This window comes from Agrilus planipennis, unplaced genomic scaffold (genome assembly GCF_000699045.2).
Source record: "Agrilus planipennis isolate EAB-ADULT unplaced genomic scaffold, Apla_2.0 scaffold31, whole genome shotgun sequence".
NCBI lineage: Eukaryota > Metazoa > Arthropoda > Insecta > Coleoptera > Buprestidae > Agrilus > Agrilus planipennis.
Genome location: NW_020439053.1, coordinates 1,957,087 through 1,977,318, shown reverse-complemented (window position 1 = coordinate 1,977,318; position 20,232 = coordinate 1,957,087). Strand labels below are relative to the sequence as shown.

General features: G+C 32.3%; 4 protein-coding genes and 1 non-coding gene across 7 annotated transcripts in view; 1 reads left to right on the top strand and 4 right to left on the bottom strand.

Moving 5' to 3' along the window:
* The window catches only part of LOC108741117 (dynein regulatory complex subunit 5-like), a gene marked incomplete at its 3' end in the record, with an annotated part of 10,286 nt that extends 993 nt beyond the window's left edge, over window positions 1–9,293 (bottom strand). The window contains exons 1-5 of the mRNA XM_018475766.1: window positions 9,119–9,293; window positions 5,551–5,966; window positions 2,969–3,130; window positions 2,806–2,909; window positions 1,551–1,738 (exon numbers count right to left, since the gene is read on the bottom strand). Of these exons, the coding sequence (XP_018331268.1) occupies window positions 1,551–1,738; window positions 2,806–2,909; window positions 2,969–3,130; window positions 5,551–5,966; window positions 9,119–9,293 (1,045 nt within the window). The remainder of the gene's footprint in view (window positions 1–1,550; window positions 1,739–2,805; window positions 2,910–2,968; window positions 3,131–5,550; window positions 5,967–9,118) is intronic.
* Window positions 9,294–12,855: 3,562 nt separating this feature from the next.
* Window positions 12,856–15,992, bottom strand: LOC108741120 (60S ribosomal protein L4). Its single transcript, XM_018475774.1, has 7 exons — window positions 15,882–15,992; window positions 15,453–15,633; window positions 14,628–14,998; window positions 14,037–14,316; window positions 13,836–13,926; window positions 13,380–13,539; window positions 12,856–13,188 (listed from the first exon to the last, which is right to left on the bottom strand). Exons 1-7 carry the CDS (start codon window positions 15,882–15,884, stop codon window positions 12,922–12,924), a joined length of 1,353 nt encoding a protein of 450 aa, XP_018331276.1. The 5' UTR covers window positions 15,885–15,992; the 3' UTR covers window positions 12,856–12,921.
* LOC112905157 lies at window positions 14,387–14,460 on the bottom strand. The gene has a single exon (XR_003231598.1). It is a non-coding gene; the product is annotated as a small nucleolar RNA SNORD18 (small nucleolar RNA).
* A 580-nt stretch (window positions 15,993–16,572) lies between the features above and the next one.
* On the bottom strand, window positions 16,573–20,162 carry LOC108741122 (regucalcin). Of its 3 annotated transcripts, none has more exons than XM_018475777.2 (6): window positions 19,987–20,162; window positions 19,623–19,824; window positions 19,332–19,544; window positions 17,091–17,303; window positions 16,858–17,033; window positions 16,573–16,778 (listed from the first exon to the last, which is right to left on the bottom strand). In XM_018475777.2, the coding sequence occupies exons 2-6, from the start codon at window positions 19,786–19,788 to the stop codon at window positions 16,617–16,619; spliced, it is 930 nt and encodes a 309-aa protein (XP_018331279.1). In that variant the 5' UTR covers window positions 19,789–19,824; window positions 19,987–20,162; the 3' UTR covers window positions 16,573–16,616. The 3 variants fall into 3 exon arrangements, with proteins under 3 accessions (XP_018331279.1, XP_018331278.1, XP_018331280.1); XM_018475776.2 differs by having other exon boundaries at window positions 19,623–19,819; XM_018475778.2 differs by having other exon boundaries at window positions 19,623–19,810.
* LOC108741121 (SH3 domain-containing protein Dlish) lies at window positions 17,331–19,315 on the top strand. Its single transcript, XM_018475775.2, has one exon. It carries the CDS (start codon window positions 18,021–18,023, stop codon window positions 19,053–19,055), a length of 1,035 nt encoding a protein of 344 aa, XP_018331277.1. The 5' UTR covers window positions 17,331–18,020; the 3' UTR covers window positions 19,056–19,315.
* Window positions 20,163–20,232: the final 70 nt, after the last annotated feature.

The window sequence follows — 20,232 nt, the reverse complement described above, 5'->3', positions numbered from 1 at the left end:
CTTTTAAATACATTGTGCATTTAATACAGATCAATATGGCCTTTTACAGCATCTAAACCATATGAGCTAAAACCCTGCCGTTTGGACAGTTAATTTTAGAATGAATTACCGTATCTTTTTTGCTATAGACAAAATGTGTAGGTTATTCAGAGTCGGAGATATCGAAACCAACTTTTAACAATCTTACAAGACGAATAACTTTTTTTTTAATGGAATGACCCATATTAAAAGATACCATTCAAAGCGAAATTAAAAAATTGATTTTTTCTGGAAAACTATTAGGTAAATATAAAAATATTTTTAACTCAATTCCCTAATAAAAAAAATAATAACCGTCACCGCATAATATAAATGAATTATTTATTAATTAAATTCGTTATTCTTTACTAACATACCCAAGCCATTTTATATGTGTTTATTGTATTATACATCTCTAGCAGAAACTTTGCAATAATTAAAAAAATGTTTAATAATAAAAACAGTAAATTAAATATTGTATTTTTCTGAATAATCAAATATATACAAATTGTTCTCCCTTGTATAATCTCAACCTCTACTTTTTTTTTTATATCTTATTATTAATATTTGATTCCTACTAATGTATATATACCTAAGCATAATCTATTCCAAATCCACCTGAAGAAGCCATTGTACGGAGAAACATGTGTTGTGGACAATTAAACAGTTTTGTAACCTAATATAAATAATTGCCGAAGCAATGAATTATGATTTCCCAAAAACACAGTAACCTGAAACATGATGGATAACAATGACCTAAAATAACCACAAAGAACAGTGTAATTTATTCGTTTGTTCTTGAAAAAAACAATATATTTATGCTCAATAACATTGTACGTATAATCAAATAATCATTTGCATATAACAGTATTTGTAAAGTATTTGTAAAATGCTTTGAAGTTTACTTGAATTGTTTTCAAATCATTTGCAAGGGATTCTAGAGAGCTGTTGGACCATTATTGAACAGATCCGCCGTATCTCTGTTAAAAATTCAAAAGGTCATAATCCGAAAATTATGTATGCATTTCAAGAATCATACTGTCCACTTAAGAAAAAAAGAATATTAAAGGATTTTGTGTTACATTGATCGGTCTAATCGAAACTATTGGCGGCGATCAGCTACAACTCGATCATTGCCAAGGAACATTGAACCACAGAAATTCTGAAAATGATAAATTTTATGGACCATGGTAGAAAAGGCCTAGAACCATGGGCGGCAAAACAGCAGAGAAATTTGGTTCGTCATTTTAGGCCCCCTCAATATGAAACTCAAGCGGGCTATCATTAAAATACAACAGCAAGGTTTGTCAAACGAAATTATCAGAAGAGCTTGTATCAGCAAAGGAATCGTCTATTATCATGTGATCTACACAATATTTACAATCAGCGACGCGAGGCTGGTCGTAGCGCCTCCTCCAGAATCGAGCAACCTGGACATTTGTCCGGGCTGAAAAATTTGGAGGCGACATTTTGTTATTTATTTTAATAAACAAATTTCATGGATTAAAAGTATCTAGTAACCAATAACATACCAATATTGTTATTCGTTAAAACAATCTTGTTCAGTGTAGGATGTTTCTTGATTAATTTACATATAGTTAATGCGCCTTCGTCAGCTATTTCACAGTGCGAAAAATCCAGACTTTTTAAATTTTTATTCTTCATAAGAGACTCGACGAGCATTTTTATTTTTACGCAATCAATGTCAGAATTTTGTATTCTAAAAATTAAAAAATTGAATTCAACTGACATACATAAATCACTTGTTTCGTATAATTACTTCGCTTCAAAAATTATTTTAATAGTTACTTATATATATCAAAAAGGATAAATGTTCCTATGCTTAAATTCTAATTTGTAATAAACTTAACTAGAGCGTACATATTTAATATTTTCAATAATTCGGGGTAGTAGAAACAACATGATAAAAATNTTACTTCGCTTCAAAAATTATTTTAATAGTTACTTATATATATCAAAAAGGATAAATGTTCCTATGCTTAAATTCTAATTTGTAATAAACTTAACTAGAGCGTACATATTTAATATTTTCAATAATTCGGGGTAGTAGAAACAACATGATAAAAATTCTCCTCTTATCCAAATATTTTAGTTTTTGTTTATTTATATTTTATTCAGGTTTATAACAAAAATTTTCAATAAAGTTTTTACATCAAATAACAAACATGAAAAACATAGAGGGTTTTTAAAGAGGACAGCGGAATAAAATTTTTGGGCTGACATAAAAACTGAATTTAATCCATTAGTAATTACGATGAAATTTTTGCTTACAAAATAGCTAAAATCCTGTTTTTATAAAAAAAGTACTTAGAATCCTTTGATCAACAGTCGTCATTGAAAAAATCCTTAAAACTTGATAAAAGCTGATATTTACTACTAAACCAATTTTCTTTCATGTTAGGGACTGACACAGAAAATCGGACTTGTCTAGTAAAACTAATGACTCATTAGTACTCACAGGTTGTAGACCATTTCGTTACTCTGCTAAAAACTATTTTTAAAAATTAAAGAACCTGCAATGTAACCATAGAAAGGAAAATGTGTTGTCAAATTTTAGGCGCACTTGAAATTAACAATTTGGTAAACAAATTAAGAAACTATTCTTTCGATATTGAATTGATGAAAGCGTAAATATATCAGAAAAGAAACATTTGTAATATCCAAATGAGGGGTTGTCACCGAGGAAGGGAGAGGGGGTAAAAAATTATAAGAGGTGGATCACGTAGTATGGGTACATTCGATATAAAGAGCGTCTTCTTATTTTACCTAAAACTGTAGAGGTCGCAATGCTCCAGACCTTTTCCCAAAAATTTAATATCTTGTAGAGACACCTTGAATGCATTCCATGAAAAATTTTCACGCAAATATTTCTATTAAAAAAATATTCCCAGTTAGGTAATAATTTCAAAAAAATCAATTTTTCATTTACCTGTTTAAAGCAAATCGACAATTCTGTTAAAAATGGTAATCCAGACGTGACTATGTTCAGAGGAATGTGATCAATGTTTCCAGAAGATTTTTTCGGTGCTTGAAGTTCTTTTAATGACATAGTCGTTACAAAATGTCGACATACTACAACCAAATCTTTTATCTGTTTAAAAAATCGGACATTTAATAGAAAAATGAAAATAAAAATAACTCTACAAGAAAAGGTATAAAATCTGATGATATTCAGTAATTTTCATTCCAAGTCATATTTTGAGGAAGGAAAAGTAAATGGAATATCTGAACTCATAAAACATAATAAGTGAATTAGTACCTTTTTATTCTGGAAATGTGCATAGATTATCATTATGTTATCGCACTGTCATTTTAGAATCCCCTTAAAATGTATTTAAAAAGAACTAAATGCAGCACATATTATTATACATTCCATAGTGTTGTAAAGATCAGCCAATTAAAGAGCATCGTTAATTATTTGACGTGTTTTTCTCTTAACTTGGACATCCCTATTATTGAGATTTAGTAAGATGTAGATTTTCACTGACCTGCCGCGAATTTAAATGAGATTTTATTGGACCCCCTTTCAGAAGAGTTAGTGCTATTTGCGAACGTGTCATTTGCGAACAAATGAGATTTAGTGCCACGTACGAACAGCAATAAGTAGCCTTGGGTTGACCTAGAAATTATAGTTTACTCTCTTCGGAGTATATTTTTGGTATAGGTACATCTTCCTCCCGTGCCCGGTTTTTTGCCGAAAACAATCCTTTCTTTACTTCAATAAGAGCCATAACCGGCTTACAAGCATGTGGTGTGACTGACATTATTCCATCACACTTGCTTTTTAACATTCTTTTGCACTGTTGTTTTTTCTCTTGAATACATAACCAAGTGATAACACCATTGCTGCTTTCACGACACTTTCGATATTGATAACCATCGTAGACCAAGAAAGGCTTTCCTTTTCTTGATTCGATAATTTCCATTTTCGAAAAATGCAACGTTAAGCCGTTAAGGTAACAAATCTTGACTTCGCTTCTTAAAATCTCAAGGATTAATGTTATATATTTTGAAAAACCTAACTGTAAATAGGGTTACTACCACCTTTTGTTATTATGTTATTACTGGTTGATAATTTATTATTATCTAGTTCATTATAGGTTCATTATAGTAATTAAAAATAAACACCTACCTAGTGATTATGATTGTTATTATTGTTGTTTATCGGAACATCGTTTCATTTCTATTAAATAGATACAATCGAAATAAATGTAGTTGTTCGCAAATGGACCTGTAATTATTAAGAGCACCTGGATCTTAATACGAGTGTTCGCAAATAACACCAAAATGTGGTTGTTCGCATCTGAAACGTTCGCAAGTAAGACGACACCTTTCAGAAAACCATAATTCGGAAGGTACATAGGTGTTAATAATTTTAAAAAAATTACTGGGGACCTTTTTTATCATTTGACCGAGTTATGTAGAAAACTATTTTTTGATCAATTTTCAATTTTAAAAAATCTTTTTAACAGGACGATGTAGAATGTAAGGATATAAGACGTTTTTTTGTAAAAGGTCCTTGTTAAACACTAACTATGAATCACTGCAGGTAGTTTTATTTGGATGCTCTATATATATATCGACTCACAACATTCTTTTTGTTTTATTGAATTTGCTCGCAACTGCGTTCGCATTGATATCCATCCTGAATAAACCTGAATTTTGTATCCCTCAGGAACAGTATCCTTTTTCTGGATAAAAGATACCACATGTTCTTTTCTATACTCTTGATAAACACACAATTTATAATATTGTTAGGATTACGGTACGCTATTCTACTTATTTTAACTTTGTAACATTTGTTTAAATAAAAGTAAAACTAAAATACTGATATGCAAGGGAAGAAAAAGTAGGGAAAGAGCGAATATAAAGATAGGAGACGAAAAATTAGAAGAAGTGACTGATTTTAGATACCTAGGAAGTCAGATAAGTGAGGATGGAAGGAGTAGTAGGGATATTAAGCAGAGGATAGCGCAGGGTCGTGTCGCCTTTAATAAAAAGAAGTCACTTCTATGCTCGCGAACGGTTAATTTAGAAATTCGAAAAAGGTTTATGTTTGGAGCACGGCGCTGTACGGGTGTGAAATATGGACAGTGGGAGCGGCGGAAAAGAAAAGGTTAGAAGCGTTCGAAATGTGGTGTTATAGGCGGATGATGATGATATCGTGGGTAGAAAAGGTTAGAAATGAAGAGGTATTGGAAAGAATAGGAGAACAGAGGACTCTATGGAAGTCAATAAAAAATAGGCGAGATAGATTGGTAGGACACCTTCTCAGACATGAAGGTCTAGTCAGAGCCATATAGAGGCAGAAACAGGAGTTAGGAGGGGTAGAGGTAGACCTACATTAGATTACTCTTCGCAAATAGTTAAGGATGTGGACTGTTCTAGTTTTAGGGAAATGCGAAGTTTAGCTCAGGATAGGAAAGAGTGGAGGTACGTGTCCAACCAGTCTTAGGACTGATGACCTTATGATGATGAACATTTGTTTGCTTTGTAACTTCGCGTACTTACCATGTCCAAATCATATTCCTCTGGTTTTAAATTCTCCAATGTTTCCTCAAGGTATTGTTCTATAAAGCATTGTTTCCAAGATTTTTCTTTACTACTTTCAAAAGACACCGTACTAACGGAATAGCTTCCATTTGAACTATCTCTATCGTCACTACCTTCCCCTATTTTTCGGTATTTAGAAATTAAAGAACTTTCCGATTCATACTCCGTACTTTCGGTGCATTTATAAAAAAAGTATTCAGGCATGGTTCTGTTTGGATAAGGCTCTTTTGGCCAAAAGGTTTTATACTTTCTTTCCCAATAGTAATCGTCATGTAGTTTCATTACAGCTAGCTTTAAAGGGATATCCATGGGTAAATAATCTAGTAGTATACTTCGATCGCTGTATAAAAGGGTATCCAACTGTATGGGGAGATCTTAGAAAAGAAAATAAAGGTGTTTCTGTTGAAGTGAACTAATATATACTTATATAACATTTAAATGTTACATATATGGCGAAGACAAACATTAAAATAGTACAAAGTATCTAATTAGAACTACTTAGGAGGATACTACATGTTGAAGAAGCATAACAATGAAACAACCCCAGAATCACCACATTCGGTACGATTTAGAAAACAAAGCTCCTAAATAGTACCGCCTGGACTCCGAAATCGTACCTTAAAAGTGGTCGTAACATGTTCGACAAAAGTATTCAAAAGTGAAAAATAACAAAAAAAAGAGCAGTTTTGATTGATAACATATATTCTAAAAATAACTAATCAAAGTTTGCATACATAAACAAATAAATCAAAAAGATGCCCTAAGTACCACAAAACGGCGGTTACGTGGAGAGATTGGTTGGGTGTTATTGTTAACACTTGTTAATACTTAATCTGAATATTCGTCGTATATGTTTAACCACCACAGCAAGGAAGGCGCTAAAATCAACTTCACATGCTTCACAAATCGAAAACTTACCAATAAACAGTGATTATAGATTATGTTTAATTGAGACTATAATTATCAAGTAAATCTTTTTAAAATAGAACAAAATCTCGCAATTTCTTCAAAATGCATCAATTTGCATGAAAATTTGGGATTACGCTCAACTTACCCTCCACTTTACAATCTTTATTATGCCGATGGGCGCCATTCATTTTTTAGGGGTAAAAATTGCCGCTTTTTGCCAATGCCCTTAAATCTATATATATACGAGGGTGGATTGATAAGTTTCCGGCCTGACCAAGAAAAACAAGGTTTTTAAAAAATTTTTTTTTTTATTTCTCAACATAATCTCCTCCAAGGCTGATACATTTCTCATAGCGGTGTTCCAGTCTATTAATGCCATCTCTATAGACTGATTCGTCAAGCTCCTCAAAATAACCATTTACAGCTTCGATTACTTCTTCATTGTCCGCAAATCTCTTACCGCCAAGCCATTTTTTGAGATTAGGGAACAGAAAATAGTCACTCGGGGCTAGGTCTGGAGAGTAAGGAGGGTGCGGCATAAATTCAAACTTTAGATCGTTGATTTTAGCCGTCGCAACGATTGACGTGTGCGCTGGTGCGTTATCGTGATGAAACAAGATTTTTTTCTTCGCCAGATGAGGTCGTTTAATTTTCACCTCGTGGCTCAAACGTTGCAATAAGTCTGCGTAGTATTGACCAGTGATAGTATTACCCTTTGCAAGGTAATCAATGTATATAATACCTCTTGCATCCCAAAAAACAGTAGCCATAACCTTGTTCGCCGAAAAAATTGTTTTTGCCTTCTTTGGAGTTGGTTCCCCTGGTCCAATCCACTGTTTAGACTGTTCTTTGGTTTCAGGAGTATAGTGGTGGACCCACGTTTCGTCAACGGTTACGAATCGACGCAAAAATTCGCTTGGATTACGCTTATACAATGACAAATTTGCGGTAGAAATGTTTTTTCGAATCAATTTTTGGTCGACTGTTAGCAAACGCGGCACCCATCTTGCACAGAGCTTTTCCATATGCAAATGTTGGTGCAAAATATGTTGCACACGTTCATATGACATCTTACAGGTCTCAGCTATCTCACGCACTTTCAATCTGCGGTCTCCCAGCACTATTTGATGAATTTTTTCGATCATATCTGGAGTTGTGACCTCAACGGGGCGTCCTGAGCGAGGCCCATCAGAGGTGCTCACACGACCCTTTTTAAACTCGGAAACCCACTGCTTAACGGTTGAATATGACGGGGAGGATGTCCCCAGTGTTGAGTCCATCTCTTTTTTAATTTCCTTCGGCGTTAACCCCTTCAAATAAAAGTATTTGATGACAGCACGATTTTCCTGCTTTTCCATTTTTACGAAAACCACAGAGGCGTCTTGTTCAGCGTGCTGTCAAACCTACACTAGCAAGGAGATCGGGCTGAAACTATAGCTACAAGCTATCCAAGGATGGTACTATAGAATGTCACCTCAAGGTAGGCCTAGTGGCGTCATCTCTTGGTTAGGCCGGAAACTTATCAATCCACCCTCGTAAGGCTTAAGGTAAGTAAAATTTGTAAGTTTTTACAAAAGCTACAAGGCTATTTACATTAAATCCATTTAAAACTCTTAGTTTTAAAAGAGGGTGAACTTAAAGAATTCAAGCAAGGTTGTGCTCACATACAAATACACTTTAAACGACTATATCACACTTAATTTTTGTCCTACAAAAAATTTATGGTGAACAAAATGTTTGGAATTGAAAAAGCTACAATTTGATACTGAAGCATTTTTTACGTATCACTAGCAGTTTTGGAGTTATTTTAAAGAAAAGGACATTTTTTACGAAATTGCAGAAGTTCATTTTTCACTTTTATTTTCAATTATTTCAAAATCAAGTATTCTAAACTGCTCAAACTTCTAGAATGTATTAATAATACATAAATAAAAAGAACTGATTTTTTCGTTTTTCGCTGAAAAAGGTAAAGAGCGACTTTATTTTCATCATAACACGTTCATTTCTTATGCTAAAGATTTTTTAAAAAAAGAAAAGAGATGCTATGTTTTCTCGAAAAATGCATAGTTTTCCCGTTATTTGACTTTGAAACTCTCTAATTTAACGTTTGACGAACAAGAGCTAACCTTTACCTACAGCACTCATTAAAAAAACATTTTCTTTGTTTTCTTTTACAATCTTTTTTATAAAATGCATACTTTTAACAAGTTAAAAACATTTCATTTCATTTCTATGAAAAACAGATACATTCGGTCGCGAATGACTCGAAAAGTATTAATTTTACAAAAAAAAAGTATAGAACACTTTTTGCTTAAAATTAATTTTTCTGTCTATGGTCAAATTATAATAAAAAACTTCCACTTCCGAGATGGGGTGGCAACCACTTCCAGCGTTCCCTTTAGCACAATATAGATTTTGATCCTTAGGCTATTCCCTACCTATCGTCAAAATTGCTAACCTCCCTTTCCTGGACTATTAATTAATAACGATAGTTCGAGATGGAGTATTTTCTGCACTTACTGTACAAATATTGAATAACAATATTCTTGTATATTTCTATTATTTCTTTGAATATTATACAACAAAGTATAACGTATACAAAAGTTTCTGCACTTACCTTGCCAATGTTTAGCGATACATTTGATAGAAAATAGTTTTAAACTGTCTGGAATATTTTTATTCCACTCTGTAAAATCATAACTTCGAATTTTTTGATTAGTATTTTTTGCACAACAATCTGGAACCTCGTAACACTTCAGCACATTTTTGTTAATTTCATGTGGAATTATCATAGTAACAGATAAAACCCTTTTAATAAAAAAGCTTCTCCAAATGGGTAACTTCCAGCTAACTACATAAAATATGGATCAAACAAACGGTAACATATAAGGTACGTAATGAGGTACAATGTATTTCCTCTTACTATAAACTATACGAATATATGACCGTAGTCACGAACTTTTTTAGAGGGGCCTAATAGTGAAAAATCAAATAAGATATCTCAAAAACATTACGCAGTTTAATAATTACATTTGTTACATGAGGATTATAAATAATGTTATCAAGAAGCCACTTGATGTTTATTAAACATACGCCAAAACTTAAGGGTTTCTGTTTCGAAGATACAGAGCGAAAAACAAAACAAAAGTAAATGTATCCTAGTGTTGCAATAGACCTCTCCTTCCGCTTCCACAATTACGGAAGTTCCGCATACATTTCCACATCCGCTTCTGTATCTTCAAAAGCTTATCGGAACTTAACAAAAACTTATTTCTCATCTTTTTGAAAATCAACATATCGGAACAATAAAACAAGTCGTAAAAATTTATTCTTTTTTCTGTTGGCTGAACTTAGCCGTTTTCAAAACACAATTTACTTAAATGGAATTGCTCGTTGCAAAGTTGTATATTGTGCAGGTATGTACTTGCTCCAGCTTTCAACGACTCCTCTGTAACATTGTGAACGTATTAATTAACAGCCGTTTATGTTTATTAAGTATAAGCGTCAATGCAGCGTTATAGCCGGCAAAATTTTAATTATAATATTGTCCCTGTGCAAATAACTTTACTATACTTTAGGGTCTAAATCTATATCCTAGTATTTCGTAAGTTGATATTTTCCAAATTTTATTCCCTTATTAGTTTCCTACTTTAATCTAAAAACGTCTAGGACTTTCAGCTCCCCCTTAACCAATTCTCCTAATAATTTCATTTCGAAAATACTAATACAGTTATAGCGTTTATTTATTTTGTATAGTGCTTCCTCAGTGGTGTAAATTTTAAGTTAAAAGTGCAATTTTGAAGTCAAAACGAAATTCCGTTTGCGATTATTTTGTTCATATTTGCGATGCTAAATGCAAAACAAAATATTCTAGAAAAGGACGCACGACCACTACATTAAAGAATCACCTAAAAGCATTAAACTTCCGTTTCCGCTTCTTTTTTAGGGCAGTGGCGCACTTAAAATATTTTAGGTAAATTTTAAGAGTTTCTCATAGAAAAGTGCTAGAATTTAAGTTTCGGAAGAGCTTTACCCCCTCCATAACTACGTACCCGCTAGATATAGTCAAAACTGAAATTATCGACGACAAACTTTCAAGTTTGTTTTGCTTTCATTGCAGCTGATTATACGCAGCAATACCCCATGAGAAAAGGGGATGTGGGTGATGATGATGATGATGTTATTTTTAGTGGTTCTAATAAGTTTTGATTAACAGAAATATTTGCTTTGTAGGTAACTTTGACAATTTAAAATAAGAAATTTGCTTTTTTTTGCATTGTTTTGTAAAAACCATTTCGAGAAAACATGAATAGAATACACCACACGAATTCCATGATTTTTAAAGCTCCCCGTTTATGCTCCATTCGGTCAATATTTTATGACCCCCCCTCCACCTCATATATTAATATAACTGGTAACATTTTAATGTCTTTTATTAACATTGAATTTTATATTTATACATGTGACCCTTTCCCCTCACCCTTAATGTGTGACGTAATTTATGAATGGCCCCAAAAGTGAAAATTCTCCAACCAATAACCACGTATATTTTTTGTAAGAAGAACAAATTTTTGTATTTCCTGTTTTTTTTGTTTTAATTCATATACATACGTATTAGTTAGGGATGGCACGATAAGACAGAATACATTTAATTTTTATTTACTGTTAGAACAAAATACACATAAACTATCGCAATGTTATGCTTTTACGAACAACATGCCTAGATACTGGTTGGAGAGTTTTCACTTTCTTTTGCTTTGTTTTGCTGTTATCAAACTTGATCAGGTGAAACTTCGATATGACAGCTTTTTAGAAAGTTTAACTTTTCATGTTTGGAAAATCCGTGATTCGCTTAATAAATTGTTTTTGCTTTGGAATACAAGAAAAAAGAAATAACTTTTCATGATTCACATTATAAAAGTTGTCACTAAACATACATATGTGTATTGTAAAAGCCATACAATTAATAAAAACTTTTTAGAAAATTTTTATCCCCTCATACCTAAATTCTACACATCTATATTACTTTCCTTACATATTTTATTTGAGGGTATAATTAGTTGCAATAAATAAAAAACAAACTTTACAGTTTGAAAGTACATAATTTTAAAATTTAGGTAATTCCCGATTGCACTGAAGTGGGTTTCACTTTTATTTTAAATACCTTGTAAACTCTTATAAATTTTCTATAGGTACCTATCTTTTTTCTTAACTTTTATTGTAACCATATTGTAACGGAGTTCTAGAAGAGATTGAGTAACTAATGGTAGGATAATAATAGATATGTAATGATAGGAGAAAATGCCTGTCTTAATATCGAAATAATTGCCTTTCTTAAGTTCATATTTGTTTAGCAGGAGTGATCTTTTTTAAATTATAACAGTTGTATTTATTACAACCTTACAAGCAATTAGAAAGTTTGAATCTAACGAAAATAAATAAAGAATTAAAAATATTTTTAATATATTGACTCTGCAAAAGAAAAATCCCATAAATAAGTGTAGATACCGCGCTGTTGAGTTGTTTTACCTTTTACAATATTTAATTATTTGAAAATTGCCGCTAAACATAAAATCGGTATCCACTAATCGTAAATAATATATGTGTATAAATTTTAGGTAAGATTTAAAAGTAAAAAGATGTGACGAACGAAATTTCTTAGGCTGACAAATATATAGCGTATGCGTACCGAGTGCGCCATCTACTCACAATATTTCGAAATGGCAATTTTAGTACTGTAGGTTGCTACACATTTTAGCTTGCGAAGCTTTTTAAAATTACTTCTGTTAGACGTATTCACTAGATGTCAGCTTAAACTATAGAGGACTCTAATCTACCTTATAGCTTTCTAATCTACCTTGATAGCTATCTCAAATTTAGAGGTAGCTTAGGAAAACGGGGACTTTTATTTAATCTATAATTTAATTTCTGTACCAAATGAATTACTGCCGGTTGAACTTTGAAGATTTAATTAAATACTTGTGAATAAGTAGTCTTTCGTTTGAGCGCCAAATGATCTTTTTTTTGTTTAAACGTTCTTTTTGCTCATAAGAATCCCTAAGGAAAGCAAAGAAATTTCGATAAAAAGACTAGGGAATAAAAAGGGATTCATCTGGCAGTGCTAATTTTTTACTTGTTAGCATCTTGTCGCTGTAACGTACGAAAAGAAATTTCGTTCCAAAAACACTTAGTTAAACGTCAAAAACTCATTCTTCTTTAATGTAAAATTAGGTATCATTAAACCCAGAAGTTATCGAACTCTTTTATTCATTATGATAGAAGATAATTTTTATACTAAAAAATAACTTGCATTTCTCAAAGTTTACTTCCCACTAGTGATTTTAAATAATCAAAATTGTTATAAACTCTTTATTATTACCACCAGAAATAACAAAACCAGTGACATACATTTATTTTTATTTATTTCGCTTTTGCCGCTGGTTCCGCTGCTTTTGCGGGCTTCTTAGTAGCATCCTTCTCCTTCTTGGACTTAGTTGAGGACTTTTTTACCACAGGCTTCTTCACGCCTTTTTCTGCGGACTTTGTTGCAGACTTTGCTTTTTTACCAGGTTCTTTTTTTTCTTTTGGTTTCTTCACTTTAGCACTTCTTGCTTTCAAAATTGCAGCTTTCCTCACTGCTAATAATTTCGCCGTTCTTACTGCAGCATGTGTTGGTGGTAATGTTTTCTGCAAAATATATATATATATATATATAATACATAAACAGCTTCATTTTTAGAACGCTAATGACAAAAGAAATGAAAAATCTTTACTATAAGTATCGACTTATTTATCAACTTAAAAACGGAATTTACGACATTTATTATAAAGTTAGGAAAATAAAAAACTGAAGTTTAACAGAAGTCATGGTTACTTACACCCTTCTTCTTCGCTAACTCTTCTTGCTTTTGCAAAATGGCTTTCTTGGTGGTAAGAATAGCATGCCGTTTCAAAACAGCAGCGAACGGGTTAAGACGCAGAAGAGCTTTCGTGTTTTTGAGAGGATTGAGGCGACGAACTCTACGAATGACCTTCTTTCTAAAAAAAAAACAAAAAAACTAGTGAACCAATTTACACACTTATTCCATTAGACTTAATAATTCAAATAATCAGATGTCAACGACTAATCATTGGATATCATAACCCAGTGCTCAAAAAGATTTCATCATTAATTATCTCCTATTGTATTGTAAGATGCAATAATTTTAATGTAAAATAATTATTCCAAGGATTATAGTATTCGTTACAATTACTTTTTTACTCTTTTTGTAATACGCTTCAATTAACCATTTTAATACATCACAACCATGACTTTGGATTTCTATAATACTTACTGTGGTGGACGTAGGACTTTACGAATTTCATCAGCTTTAAGAAGCCGAGACAAATCACTATTAGACATCTTAGGTTGAGGAAGGTTGTAACCTGCAAACAGAACGAAAAAGGATATACATATCAAAAGTAGTATAACTAATAGACTTCATTAATTATAATACAATTAACTCAAAATTATATCTTATGCAATGATTTATTACCAGCTTTTTCTTGAGAACGTGTCTTCCACGTTCCGAAAATTTTGTCAAGCTTTTCAAAAGCAGACTGAGTCCAAATTACGAAACGACCAACATGGCCACCGGGGGCAAGTTTCAAAAGGTTCAACTTATCAACACTGACCAAATCGATACCGGGAATATTTCGGAAAGCACGGCGTAATCCCTGGTCTTTATGATAAATAATAAGAGGCCCTTTACGTTGAATGCGCCTTCTATTTCGCAATTTTCCTTTACCAGCACGGAACCGCTGAGACTTGTACACCTAAATTTTACAAAAATAACATCTTTAGAAACTTAACTCACAAAAACATGTACTTGAATTATTGAATTTAAAATTCAGAATATTCTATATCTGTCATAAAAAATATCAGAAACACAGACCAAGAGTTTTAAATCATCATAAGTATTTATAATAAAAACTTTGAAGAATCAAAATGGAAAGCAAAATACAGAAACACCCCTGCTAGATAAAAACAACTTTTATGTCAGTGTATTTAAATTATTAGCAATGCAAAATATTCTTAAAATATCAATCACTTAATAATTTTTAAAATACAAAATCACATCACTTACCTTTTGAATATCACCCCATGCTTTAATTCTTCTCAAAAAGATTACAGCTTGCTTAGTCTTTGTGAATTCTTGCACTTTGTCAGAGACGACTAGTGGCAATTCAGGTATTTGTTCAACAATGTGCCCCTTGCTCATAACAAGTGCAGGCACACCACTAGCAGCAATAGCAGAAGCAAGAGCATAACGGCGCTGGTTTACATTTACTCGCCGATGCCAACGTCTCCATTGTTTTGTTGGTGCAAACATACGACCACCTCTACACATGTTACCAAAAGCACCTTGACCAGATCGGTGGGTACCGCCACCACGAACACGAGGAATACGGGCAACAGCCCGACCAGTACCCCATGATTCAGCAGATGTTTGATGACCTAACAATCATATTATTATTAACTCTTTGGTTGTAATTTTCTAATATAATTACCCCTTTACAACCTCTCAGAGCTTTTGAAGAATATAATCAATATTATTCAGAAACACGGACCAAAAGCTTAATCATCACAATAATTATAAAACTCAACACATTTCTATAATAACTTTCACTAGAGGGCCCCAAACAGTATTTAACTATTTGGTTTGGTCCCACAGCTATTCACACATTTGTGATTCTATTAATAAAGTTCAGTAAAATACTTCTTGACATACTCAAATGGTCTTACATTTTTTTTTAAATATTACAGATGATAATAACAGAATAAAGAATTTTTAGGAAAAACACTTCAACCAGGGTGTTATTTACAACCTTATAGTTATCAAAGGAACAAATAAATACCTCCCATTTTCTAAACTAAAATACTTAATAAAATATTAAAACAATTTACAAACCTGCCTTGTCACTAACGCAATATGCTTGTCGATGGTTCATTGACAACTGTTGGTGAACAAAATTTACTACATCAGGCCTGATTGGAGCTTTGAATACAACAGGGAGAGACAATGTTTCTCCTTTAACTTCTTCCCCTTTCTCATTGTAAATACTTACAAGGGGGCGAGCTGTAGACAATGCCTAAAATATTTAGGAAACAAGTTTATTAAAAATAAACATAATAGTAGTCCTGTTAACTTTTACAAAGCTAATACAATCCTAACTTCTTAATAGCAATATTAGCAATAGGTAAAAAATACTGCACCAAAACACGTGGGCACCTAACCGTGTATGGAGTAAAAATTGCAAAGATATTAACTTTCTATTCCAAGAATATTCCGAAAAGAAATCATGCAAAGTTACTTTAAACGAAAAATAAATACACTTACCATTTTTCTAAGTTAATAAATCACTCACTTTTTATACACACCAAAAGCGAACATGAAGTCCGCCATTCAAGAGGAAGTAAATTTCCTAACGTTTATACAAGAGGTCGCTACACAAGTGCATCCGAATATCCTTTCCTTTTTAGCGGGAAATTTAAATTTTAACAATTTATTTATCATATATCGTTAAAATACTGTCTTCATAAATATTCTTAAAGATTATAAGTACAAAATGTATTTGAACGTTAATTATAATTGTAGATAACTTCAGTAAAACCAACTATAATTCTAACTAGTTTTAAGCAAAAACCAGTGCCTATCAAAAGTTTTAACAGTAACAAAAACATTTCATTAATTTTGATATACCATTTAAAATACACTATTAAATAAAAATAATTGATTCCCACTTGGATGTGCGAAAAAACACTTGTTTTATGGACATGTAATTTTTGTAGGTACCATGTTATTGTTTATTACTATTATGGAGAATTAAAGAAAGTTTTAATAATATATATATTATGTTTGTTCTCTGGAATAATTAATAATGTATGAAATATCGCAAAAATTAGGAAAATGAAAACTGTCTCCCCCTTTTATAATTTCTCTCTCATAAGTGTACTTTGCTCAATAAATGTCTAAATTAAATGAATAAAACTATGAAATTCGAAGGAGCACCGAAAATAAAAGGAAACGCTTAATGTTTTTATTTATTTTATTTTTGGTTATATTTATATGATTTTACAATACAAAATTGCTATCTACGAGTCCTTTTGGACTCAAAGAACGTATCACATAAGTACTTCCTGCAGGAGGCTCCGGTATTTTACCATCTACTTTTATTTGAGCTGTTGTAATATACATGGAACTTAGTGAACTGTCTCCAAAACAAATGGCTGTTACCTAGAAATTCAAATAAATGTACTAAACAATTGCAACTTTTAGATAACAGATAACAACGATTATCGTTTTTCTGTTATACCTGTGGTGTGGGCAGCATTATTGTGTTTAGTAAAGTTCCACTATTTGGATTTATTCTAATTACCCTAGAACCATGAATTACAGCAATCCATAACATATCTTCGGTATCAATCAACATACCATCAGGAAGGCCTGGTATATGATGTTTGCCGAATTCAAAAATTACTTTTCTATTACCTAAATTTATTTAGCATTGATACAGATTGAACTTCATTTATATATTAATGTTCTTACTTATGTCGCCTGTATTTAAGTCGTAATCATATTCGTAAACACCAGGAAATAATGTATCTATGTAGTACATTTTACGAGTTTTTATGTTCCATGCACATCCGTTTGAAATGCTAACGTTTCCTTCGTGTTTTTTTATTGTTCTTCTACTTAAACTGTACAAAGAGCCCATTTTAGGGATTGTTACACCATCGGGACCAGTTGGCCCCATAGTTCCTGGAACGTGCATACATTCTCAGAAAAATTATATAAACAAATCAAGTTCATGTACAATATTATCTATTTATTTTAAAAAATTGATTTGTTGAGGTTTCTGTAAAAAATTGGGTAAACTTTCAGGTAAAAAAATGGTACTGACAGTGAAATCTAATCGTATCTAAGTAAATATGGGTTATCTACGCTTCATACGAAATTAGAATATAACATCTAATTAATGGAAAATATTGTTTTCATATGATCTTTTAAAATAATGAAAATTAAATGTATTTTATATTAGAAGAGGAATTTACAATAAATACATTGGTCGGTATTCATATCACAATTAAAAATGTTTAGAACCGCAGGTTAATCTTGTTCATTACAGGTGCTGCAGGTGGTTGCAGGTAAAACAACTCTGTGCTGTCTAGCGTTATTTTGCCAATGTATTTTGCTCAATTTTACTTTTTGTTGGACAACTTTCCTGAACAAAAACCTGTATGGAAAAAGAAAAGGAGGGGGCTGTAAGTTCCTCATTTTGGGTTGGTTTACTGTGTTGCACAACTGCTGAGTTGAATTATTTCTTAAAGTGTATGTAAAAATAAAAAACTGATATGCCCAAAGTTTTACGAACAAGTGTCGAAAAAAATGTTAACTCCTTTTATTCTGAATGGCGATAAATAAACAATGTAACCGTTACGTGGTATTTAAAAACATTATTATAAAAAAGTGCAGAACATGGCATTTTTATGCCCAGTTAGGATTCGCCGTGGAAAAAAGAAGAAACTCAGTTCAGAGGGAGAAAAGGATCTAACAAGAACTGGGTCTGGCCTTGCTCCTGGGATGGGAAGAATAACTGGGTCTGCCAGTATAGAAACGCTGGTAAGAGTAGGAATAGAAAAGGAACATGGTCTATCTCCAGATAGTAAAATGGTAGTGCTTCATGACTTCACACCTTGTGTTGATGATGAACTCGAAGTAAAAAGAGGTCAAGTGGTAAATATTCTTTATCGAGAAAATGACTGGGTTTATGTAATTGCTGTAGACTCTAGGCAGGAAGGTTTCATTCCTCATTCATACTGTACACCCTACAACAGTCACCTTGCTGATTTAGCTATTAAGAAAAAGTTACCACGGAATTGCCAGGCAGTTTCGGCCGATCAGCATGATTCTACTCCTGATAGTGAAGTTATTTTAGCTGAAAGTGATAACGATTCTGTGGAAAAGAAGAGAAATGTGGCTAGTTCGCCTATTAGCATACATTCTGAACCTGACATGTTGCCATTTGCTAAAGACCCTTCAGGTCGCTTTATAGTACTTTATACTTTTATTGCTAGAGATGAGAATGATGTATCTGTAGAGCGTGGTGAATTTGTTACTGTTTTAAATAGAGAAGACCCAGACTGGTACTGGATAATTAGGAGTGATGGACAAGAGGGTTTTATTCCTTCAGGATTTGTGTATCCAGCAGATAACGTAATCAGAGGATGTAATGCAAATGCAGCAGCAGCTCAAAATGCAAATGGATCCTATTCAATGCAGAACACTTCAAATGCAGATGATCTGCGTTATCATGGTACAGAATTGGTCATGTTATATGATTATAAAGCTCAAGCACCAGACGACCTATCAGTTAAAAGAGGAGATTGGATTTATGCTGATTTATCTAATCAGACTGTTGATGGATGGCTCTGGGCGTATGCTCCCAAGACAAGGAAATATGGTTTCATACCAAAAGCATATGCCAGACCACCTGCCATGACAAGCCTTTAAATTAACTCAAAATATATATGTAAATTTTTTTATAAATTTCGCAAGTGTTTGTATATCTACATATATTTAAAAATATATATTTAAATGCATTCTGAATTTTTTAATAATTTCTGTTATTGTTTAGATGCATATGCCAAATTTTATTGGCAATTGATCACAGGAAGTTAATTCTTGGATCAATTTTTGTTTGTAATACTCCAGGAACTAACAGTTTAGATTTTAATTTTTCGGTTATTAATCATACTCTATGTTCTTACAATTACACGTTATTTGTACCTGCCCAAAGTCTTCCAAAAGGATCTATCTTTCCACAGTTCAATCTATTGGAAGATAGATTTGGTTCTGTATCAACTTCTGCAATTGTTTCAACTGAGGAAACGTTGCTACTTATTCCGTCCCATTTTATTAAGCAAAATTTTCTCCCCAAACCAGCTATGAATTGGTCAGACTTATTAGCAACAGGGAACATAAATCCCAACGGTTCATTTCCTGTTTAATAAAATACGTGATGTTTTAATTATTAATTTACATAATCGATTTAGAACTCATTTTTTAAAAATTACTTACCCACCTTAGCTTTTACAACTTTCTCTTGTGAAGGAATATATTTGTACACTGTACTGTTTGGTATATCCACAAGATAAAGACATTGTTTTTCAGCATCCCAGTGGGGCCTGGTACCTACGTCCAAGGGTTCAATAGGTAGTTTTTCGATTTTTACGTCACTCGTCATTTGTAGTTACCACTTTAGACGACTTGAAAAACTATACTTCAAAAACAACGTACTTAATAATTTAACCACGCTGATAAAGATTATCAAGTGTTTACATAATATTATTTATTACAAAAATAAAATAATCTCGTTTTGCAACTGATGTTTGTAATTTAAAACAAGACGGAATATTTTATTAAGATAATTTCAAACACTTACCCCTAGTATTTCTTACAACACGATTTCGATGCCCGTAGTATTATTCTAAGGTATGAACTAATATTTAAAATGACAAGATTCGTGAAATCAAATTGTGAACTAATTTTCGTGTCTTCTATATGAAAAGAATAGTGGTTTTGAGACTCTTAGCAGTTTGTAAATACACCTATATTTTTTCATAAATATATGGTTGTTTTATAATATAGATAAAAAATGCCCACTTCTATTCTAAACCCCTAATCTTTG